At 47.7% G+C, this 9,517-nt stretch overlaps 1 protein-coding gene across 1 annotated transcript; it reads right to left on the reverse strand.

Moving 5' to 3' along the window:
• Nucleotides 1-7,657: 7,657 nt before the first annotated feature.
• On the reverse strand, nt 7,658-8,926 carry GSX2 (GS homeobox 2). The gene is made up of 2 exons (XM_077814577.1): nt 8,476-8,926; nt 7,658-7,998 (listed from the first exon to the last, which is right to left on the reverse strand). Exons 1-2 carry the CDS (start codon nt 8,924-8,926, stop codon nt 7,658-7,660), a joined length of 792 nt encoding a protein of 263 aa, XP_077670703.1.
• Between the last annotated feature and the right edge of the window lie 591 nt (nt 8,927-9,517).

Below are 9,517 nucleotides of genomic sequence, written 5' to 3' on the forward strand. Positions count from 1 at the left end.
CCTTCGCACATGCTCACAAGATGTTTGTTAGAGTTTGGCAGCTAATTTCTCCCAATGTTCCACCTACACAGAGTATACACCGGTGTAAAGCTAAGCAGGGCTTTTCTTGCAATTGCTCCTCCCAGCTCATGGGGGCACTGCTGTGATACCAGGCACCAGAACGGACAGCTGGGGCTATATCTCCTGTGCTCTCAATGCTCCTGCTGTTAACGCCAAGACAGTGTGAAGGAGAAGGAAGGAGCAGCCAGACTCAAACTCAGAAAAGAGCAGAGATGGAGAGGGAGGAAGTGGCAGGGGCATGCTGGCAGCGGATGGGCACAGAGACAGAAGAGGAAGGCTTGAGGAGACATTAGAAGGAGCAGGGAGAGGGCAGAAGAGTCTGTAATCACAAAAAGCACATTGCACTCTAAAACCTGGAATAAATCTCAGGAGTCCTGAACCCCATCATCCTTCTGCTGTCTAGCAAATACCGATGAAACCCTTAGCAATATGTACCTCTCAGCCCTTTCTAGAAGAAGAATAGCTTACTACTGCTACCATAGTTACTCCATCAGTTAAAGTGGTAGAAGTCTGTGCTGTGGACCTAAAAGTTGCAACTTTGCAAATGATAGTCATAGGGCTCACTATGGCTCCACAAGATGGAGTTTCTGTTTTTCCATTTGGATTTTTAGAAAAAAGGAAATTACATTTAAAAAGACTATGTTAAAAGGAAATTGAGGTTGCAAAGTCAAACACTCAAAAATTAGGAAAGGTTAGTATTAAGGTTGCTTGTGCAAATTTTATTTTCCCCCATTGTGCATACACATCATGATATAGTCTGTAATGACATCATCACAGGTCCCTGCCTCATTCAGTGTGCAGAATGGACAGTGTTCAAGGAACGAATCAGAGCAGGTAAGTGAATGAGATTGTTGTCTGTAGGACTTTTGCCTCATTTGTTGCAGAAGCTGGAAGGCATGTAGTGAATGAGGCAAAAGGGAAGAGGAGGGAATGGTCTTGTGGTTAAGAAAGTTGAAAATACTACCCTGCAGAACTGGATTCTGCTCCTGCTTCTGCCACAGATTTGATGCAATGCTGGGCAAGTCACCTAAATTAAATTTTTCACAGTTGGCCACTAACTATTTGTTCTTTATTTTCTCAGTGCCCAATATGGGACACCTGTGGCCTGCTTTGCAGAAAGGCTGAGCTGCACAAATACAATTGCAGGAAATAGGAACTGTGCTTTGAATATATAAAGTGCTTAAAAATGCAAATCACTCTAAAAAATTCAAGCCCTTTGTGTCTCACGTTGGGCACCCAAAATTAGTGGACACCTTTGACAATTTGGGCCTTAATCTCTCTCTGTGTCTCGCCTCTCTGTCTATAAAAATACCCCTTATTCTCACAGGGGTGTTGTGAAGATACATTCATCCATTTTTTTGAAGCACTCCGTGTGATGATGAGCACCAAAGAAAAGCCCATGAGAAAAGTAATTCTTTATTCAGGGCAGAGTTTGGAGGGTGTGTAAATAAGGCCTGGGACCACACATTGACTAATGAAGACGAAAAGAAATATTGAATAGCTACCCATTCAGTGAGCACCACCCATCCTGTGCACTGAATAAGGCAGGGATTCTGTGGAAAAAATAGTATGTGATCATGTAATTAAAGACTGTATCATGATACAGATGCTCCGGGGGCATGTATTAAGGCTGCACAGACAATCTTAATTCTGGCTTTTCCTAACATTTGAGTGCTGACTTTGCAACCTTAAGGTACTTTTAATGTGGCAGAGGGGAGGGAAGGGGTGTTAAATGTAATTGTATGTATAGTTTGTTTAAAATTGTAGCTAATCCACTGCACTGGGACTCAGGAGAGTTGGGTTGAATTCGCAGCTCTGCCCCTAATGTCCTTTGTGACCTGGGACAAGCCCTGTTCCTGTGCCTCAGTTCCTGGGCTATAAAATGGAGATAATGCAATGTTCCAGTTTCTCAGAGGTATTCTAAGGAAACAAATAATTAGGGTTCTGCCAAGGCACCTCCTCTACCTTGCAGGGCTCAGCACTTCCCCCTCTGGTGGTGGGAGGCCTGGAATAAATCAGTCCCACTCCAGCCAGTGTTTATCTTCCCACTTCGGGTTTATTTCTCAACATTTTCCAGATAGGCCTCCGGGCAGGCCCAAGGAGTGTGCCTCTGCCAAACAAAAGAAACAAATTCACAACACAAACTAAAGGGGAATTCCTTTTCCTACCCCCTCTCGGCAGAGGGATATCACCTTGTTATTGGCCCTGTTCCTTCCCCTAAACAGGCAGTCAATCAGGTAGCTTCCTCTGTAGGAAGGAGAGCAGCCATGCATCTTGGAGGAGCCTGTCTCCCCCCTGCCACTAGCCTGCAGCAGCTTGTCTCTCTCAACAGAGCCAACGCTAGGCATAAGCAGACTAAGCAATTGTTTAGGATTCCAAGCAGCTCAAGAGGGGCCCCTGTTTGCTTTTTATTATAAGAACTTGCCTGTTTTAGTATTGGGGAGGGGGAATATTCCTGCTTAGGGCCCCCAATGGGCTAGCACTGGCAGCCCTTTATTAGACTCAAATATCCCTAGCTGACCTGAGGTAAGGCCTTTTCAGCTTAGAGGGAAAATGGCCTTTATCATTCTAATATACCTGCTCTCCACCATTCTCTTAGAGCCGTCCAGCATGAGTCTGTCACAATGTTTATAAAGTACTTGGATACTATGGTGATGGAAACCATATAAATATCTATATATAGTATTATGTTATATAATATAACAAAACAATAATAAATAATCATATGCAGCCATTATAGCCTGCTACATCTTCAAAGCATTGTATAAATATTGACTAGTAACTCTAACTATAACAAATGCCACTTTCCCCACTTTTAAAGAAATGATGAACAACTCGAGAGAAGACATCTTTTCACATATTTCTCTGGTGATGATAAATGCCAAAGGAGGAGGGCATTGAGTTGCTTCTTTCCATTCATTTATGCTGAAAGAGTTCAATCTCATCCAAGGAAATATGTTTACGTGTAAAAGAAAAAGCATCTGTGAAACTTCAGCTCTGCGTAGCAGAATACACATGGCATAATGACACAATTATCTTTGGTTTCACTGTCTGAAGATATTAAGGTCCTCCTTGACTCGTTCTCTTATGTGAGTGGAAGGCACCTTGGTGGACTTAGGTGGAACACTCCTAGTGGGTGTGGAAAGAGGTCCAGGGGAGTCCCACAGCTGTGGCATCACTTACTCCCTCCCCTCCCCTCCCCCCTGCAGTACTACATGAAAACGTCTGTGTAAGAAAAGTCTCTGTGGAATTTTGTGAGCAGACCAGTGGCAGGTGGGGTGAAACAAGGGACCAGCTGCTTTCTGGTATCCTCCCCTGTCAGTCCCAGAGGTGTTGTGGTGTAAATGAATGCTTCTTGAATTTGAATTCATCCCATTTGAGTCCTCTCAGTTGCTACTCCATGTTGGCCAGGAAGACAACACAGAAAGGCCAGGAGAGCTCATGGGGAGGATGCCTGAGCTCCACAAGACTTGCATTTCCCTACATCATGTTGGATCCTTAGGATTCCCTGGGTTGAAGAGCCATGCCTTTGGCCCCAAAATGCCTCCTGTCTGAGGGGACAGGTACCTGGATATTCCCTGAAAGTGTTTCTGGTGAATTTCTTGGCCTCTCTGCACCTCCCTCCAAGCAGTTTCCTCTTTAAAGGGGAACAGTCTAGCCCAAACAATTTACATGAAAAAGGGCCATATCTTGCAGGCAAAATAAACTCCCAGTCACTTCAGCTGAATCAGAATGGGACCCACAAAGCTAAAACCTTTGCCTGTACCCGAGTTAAAGAAATTTGATCATTTTTAGGGAATAATAATGAGGCTCATTTTGGTTTGGTTTTCTCCTTTCATGAATGTTCTCATGACAAGTACAGTTCTGTGCAAGCTGAAAGTAACATTTCCTCTGGTCATGTCATCATCTTTGAATATACATGTGTTACACAAAGTGAGTACTTTGTGTTTCATTGCATCCCCATTTCTAATATATCATTGATATATACCAGTAGTTCTCAACCTCTTCCATAGCAGGCTCCCTCTTCCAAAGTCCTCTTCCCATGTAGCCAGGATCTAGCTGGAACCCCTCACCTCCTGTACCAGTATAGGATAGGCACGGTATTTCTGATCCCCTGATACCTGTCCATGACCCTTATCTTCAGAGCTCCCTATAATTCTTGCTTTGGCTTAACACAAAGATCAGTTATTTACCAAAAAAAAAAAAAAAAAAAAGGTCAGCTAATGTATCAGATTTTTTACAATCAGAGCATTATGGGAAAAATCCATATTTCTTCTCCCCAAGCCCACTGTGCCACTGACACCACCCTACAATCTCTGCTCAGTTTGCTTCCCCTGCTCCCCTAGCCATTCATTTTACATGCAGCTCTGTGGAGTAATTTCCCAGTCCCAGTTTACCAAATTGAAACTCCCTGATCATTCCAATCCCATCCGAAAAACCTATTTCTGATGGGATATGAAGTGAGTTTGTTGTAACTATGGGATGGGTGAATAAACAAAACCAGCCAAACAAAATATTCTGAATAGTCTCCAACTACTACCCAGCATATTCCTCTCTGCGTGCCTTAGATTTGCAGATTCCCAGGCCACAAGGAACCACTGTGATCGTCTAGTCTGACCTGCTGTCTAACACAGGCCATAGAACTTCCCCCAAAGTAATTCTGAGAGCAGATCTTTTAGGAAAACGTCCAGTCTTGATTTGAAGCTGGTCAGTGATGGAGAATCCCATACCACCCTTAGTAAATCATTCCGGTGGCTCTCACTGGTAAAAACGCATGCCTCAATTCCTGTCTGAATTTGTCTAGCTTCAGCTTTCAGCCATTGGATCATGTTCTGTCACCTTTCTCTGGTAGACTGTAGCTCTTTATATAACCCTTTGGGGGCAGACTCTGTCCGAACCTTTGTGTACTGTACAGTGCATGCTGCCAGCATTGAGGGCCTGATTCAGTACTTCAGTGGAATTACACCAGCATGGAACTGGTGTGAGGCAGGGGTGAATCCGGCCGTACGCCCCTGTGAGTTATTGACCTTGCCGATCTGATTCTCCCCTCACATCACCTTCACCCCAGTGTAACCTCATCGACTGTAATGAGGTTACTCTTGATTCTTGCTGGAGGAAATGGGGGAGAGGGGAGGGCACCAAGTGCATTGACTCAGTGGAAGTTGGGAGTGCTAAACACCTTGCAGAATCAGACCCTACACAAATGATGAAGCACCATATTAACGACTAGGCATAGTCAGCCTATTACTTGTTTATTTCTAATTACCTTTTTATCAGAGAGCATCCTCTGAGGAACACTATTTGTACTTGTGCTTTGCTTGAAGGCTATCAGACCGTCATTGTTCAGGACTGCATTTGCTTTAATGCACCAGGACATTCACTGGCATGGTACAGTGTGTTTAGGTTATTCACTTGTGCACACAGTCGGGAACCTTATTAGCCATCCTGTGATTCAGAGTGGTGAAGGCACTTGAAAGAAGAGACCAACATCTGAGCCCAGACTCCAGGGTTTTGTTAAAGAGAAAGGATGCGAAAAAAATTAAGTGTGCAGGAGACAACTATTTTTCTTGGGGTTTTTGCAATCAACTGGAGGCTGTGGCTAAAAATCTCCTCTGGGAAGAAAGGGAAATGATAGCAAGAGATTGCAACGAGGGGCAAAAAATGTTGCTAGAAAATAATTCAGCAGGTAAAATGGGCACATCTAATCCTAGGGCAGGTGCTAGTACCGATAAGCCTCTTTGGGTGAGGCTTCACCCCAAAGCTGCCGCAGGAAAGAGCGGTAGGTTCATGGATGGCAATCCTGGTATGAGGAATAGTCGCCAAGGAGTGGCTTGGCACTTCCTCCCATTGAAATCACTGGCAAAGCACCCAGGACCAGCCCTCGGGCCTTTACTCTCTTCAGTCAGGCTGTACAAATGGGCTATAAAGAAACTGTAGGGCTCTATCCTCCAACCGGGAGTAGGTCTCACTCAGAGAGAGTTGTCCATGGGTCAGGATTACTCACCTGGGTCAGGGCTGGCAGGATCGGCCCGCAGGCACCATACCTAGTTGCCCTTGCAAGCGGCTCGGAACTTTACACTGCGCCCAGTCTGACAGTGGCTGCTGTCGCCCGCGCTTATTCTTCGCGGGCCAACTCCCACGCGCTTTGCCCAGCAGAGGCCTGAGTTCAATGGGACCGACCCGCCTGGCCTGGGCAAAGCCTGCAGGCGTCTCCCGCTGCGCAGAGAGGACTGTGGGTCACACCCGTGCCTTGCAATTCTAGCCTAACCGTTCCCTCGTCCTTTTTGACAAACTTCAGGATTTTAAACTCCAACGATTCGAGTCACCCAGCCCAGCTCGGGCACAAAGCTTCCTTAAACCCAGGGGGGGCAAAGCCTGGCGTACCTTGCGCGCCCCACACTCCTATTGAAAGGCCCACGGGGATCTGGCATGCTCAAGAGATGCCAGATCGAGCTCTTGGGGTTCAGTTCTGCCACCGATTGCAGTGCCTGCAGGATCGGGCCCGCAATAGAGTCGCCACACTCCCCTAAGCAATCCCAGAGAGTGTGTCTTTAACTTTGGCGAGCTATTTTCTTGCTGAAGAGGCTGGGATTTTGTAGCTCCACTTTCAGTAACACCAACCAACAGTAACCAGCTTCAAAAACGCCGCTATGCTGGATGATGTGAATAAAACAGACAAATACAAGCTGTCAGAAGCTCTAAGAACACTCATTGTTCACGGCTATAAAGTAACCAGAAGCTAGTTAGAGTACCAGGCTTAGAAAGTGCATTTGCACTCTCTCATGCTGAAATAGGTTTATTTGTTTAAAACCAAGAGCACGGTGTAGTAGGAAACATAGTTATTCAGGTTAGTAGCGGATGGCATTTATTTGTATTGGTTTATATTTTTTCTGAAACATACTAATTCAATTAGTGTACAAAGGATTTAAAAAAACCACCATTTTTGCCCCAATAATTACACCACCATTGTTTGAACTAAGCTGGCACTTTAAAAAAAAATTAAAATTCTCGTCTGACCTCATTTAAATAAATATAAATATAAATCTTATATAAAACTATTCACATACAAACGAACCTCCGAACGATTGTAATTGTTTAAGCTCTGTACAGAAGATTCTCATGCAGTTAGACCCTATTTTTTCCTTTTAATTCTCTAAAGTCTTTTCGACGTCAGAACTTTCAGCAAAGTCCTGCAATGGGATTTTCTTTACCTGTGTTGAGGGGAGGGAGGGGAGGAAAACTGCCATGCCCACAGGAAATCCAGGACCTCGGTCACTTTTTTTTAAAAAAAAGAGTGGGATTGCTCCTTGTGTTCTATAAATAATGTTTTCGTCGAACGCTCACCACTAAAGCCTGAACATTCAAAATACCTAACCTGGGAAGCGACGAAAATAAACCTTATGGGCGGACAGAGCCACTAAGAACTAGTGCCTTTGTGTGTTCCTTAGCATGGTCCTAGCTCGGGCAGGTGTATGCCCTCGCAGTCACACAGGCTTCCCCGTCTAGTTCAGGCTTGCAACCGTAGGGTGGAAGCAGCTAGGCCAGAGGACCGAAGGCGTCCCGGCTTGGAAAGGCAGTCGGCGGGTTTGTTAGCGCTTTATAAAGGGGAGATCTCTTTGTCCTCGTTCGCCGATGATGGGGATAAAGACTCTTCGTCTTCTGACCGCGGGTAATGCCCCGGGTTGCCAGCGCACTTGCAGCCCCCGTGAGTGTTTCTCTGGGTCCCCTTGCCTTCTTTCTTGTGTTTCACCCTTCGATTCTGGAACCAGATTTTCACCTGCTTCTCAGACAGGTTCAGGTAGGTAGCGATCTCGATTCTCCTCAGGCGGGACAGGTACATGTTGGAAGAAAATTCCCTCTCTAGCTCCAGAAGCTGCGTGCTGGTGAAAGCGGTCCGCATCCTCTTGCCGTTCGGGATGTGGCTAGTATCGGATCCTCCTGGGCGGGAGAGACAGAAGGGCTAAGCGGCGTGAAAAGAAGTCAGACGAATCTGCCCCTATCGCCCTTTTCAAAACACGTATTTCCCCCTCCCCGGCTCATTTCGTGTATTACAGCGGCCGCAAGTCGCCACGCCCGGGTGAGCGTCTCTTTAGGTGTGTGCGGACAGAGAGCCTCACGTTACCTGCTCGCTAACGCCAGCCCTGGAAACCCGCCTCCGCTTTGTGTGCGACATCACCACTGCCCAACAAACCCCAGTGGAAGCAAACACACACCTGCTCTTTCCCCCTTGAGTTCATCCCCACCCCCCACCCCCCGCCCGGGAGTGAACGATCCCTCTCTAGTCTATCCCCACCTGCAGCGCGCTGCAGCATCCGCCCTCCCGGCGAAAGCCCCGCTCGCCCCCGTGCCCGCCCGCTGCAGAGCGAAGTGCGCCCCAGCCAGGGGCAGTGACGCCCGCGGGCCGGGGACTCCTACCCATGCTGAGGCAGTGGAATCTCCTGGGGTCGCTCACGCTGTAGGGGGTGGCGGCGCAGACAGGTGCGTGATGGGCCGGGTGGCCCAGGGCGGCGGCGGCGGCGGCGGCGGCGGCTGGTACCGGGCCCTGCTGCTGCTGGTGCTGGGCATGGCTCATCCTGGGGCAGTACTGGGCGTCTCCGCCGGGAGGGAACTGGCTCTTGAGCAGGGGGATGGCCCCGCTGCCGCCCCCCCGGGACGAGTGCAAGTGCGAAGTGACACAGAGCGGGCACACGCAGAAGGTGCCGCTCTTGCGGGACGGGCAGCCGGGGCCCGACACTGACATGACCAGGGGGGAAGGCATGCTGAGGGGGATGAGGAAATCCTGTCCGTGGGGGTGCTCAGGCAGGGAAGGAGCTGGCCTCGAGGAGTCTTTGATGATTAAAGAGTCGACATAGAAGGATCGGGACATTTCGAAGGGCTGCCGCGGGTCGGGGCTGGCTCTGCCGGGTCTGTCTCCTTTGCCAAGGCGGGGAAGTTGCCACTGAAGCACTTGGCTAGCGAGAAGGTGCTTATGTCTGAGAGCTGAACAAAAGGGTCCCTGGAGAGGGCTGGTCTTCAAGTCCCCCGCCTGGATCCCTTGCTCCGGGGTTTTATATCAACTATTTAACACGTGATTCCTGAAAGAGATGCAGATCTAAACCCCCTTGGCTTCTCCTCCAAACCCTCAGGATAGGCTGCCCGAGTTAGAACAAAACAAGGGGGGCGGAGGGGGAGACTTTCCAAAGTGTGTGTGTTTTGTTAATTTCACCATGACTTCAGTTCTCCTCCTCTCCAGATAAATTATAGGGAACGAGGGAGCAACGGAGGGGGCAGCTGCCCTGTTTGTGATTCAGCCACATCCCATGTTGCACTTGCTAACACATTACCCGGTAAATAAATGCAAGTCTTTGAAGAGGTTAAAAATAAACCTCAAGAGATTCTCCAGTCCCATCGTTTATACTAATAATACATCATTTCCTGAGTAGGACGAAACCAATGGCACGTGATGAAATAAGCAGGA

This window comes from Eretmochelys imbricata, chromosome 4 (genome assembly GCF_965152235.1).
Source record: "Eretmochelys imbricata isolate rEreImb1 chromosome 4, rEreImb1.hap1, whole genome shotgun sequence".
NCBI lineage: Eukaryota > Metazoa > Chordata > Testudines > Cheloniidae > Eretmochelys > Eretmochelys imbricata.

What these genes read in the sequence shown, in the direction of transcription:
- GSX2 (XM_077814577.1), bottom strand. Translation starts at nt 8,926, where the DNA reads ATGTCCCGATCCTTCTATGTCGACTCTTTAATCATCAAAGACTCCTCG. An exon ending in ATTCCACTGCCTCAGCATGG is followed by an intron (nt 7,999 to 8,475) that starts GTAGGAGTCCCC and finishes TCTCCCGCCCAG; the next exon opens with GAGGATCCGATACTAGCCAC.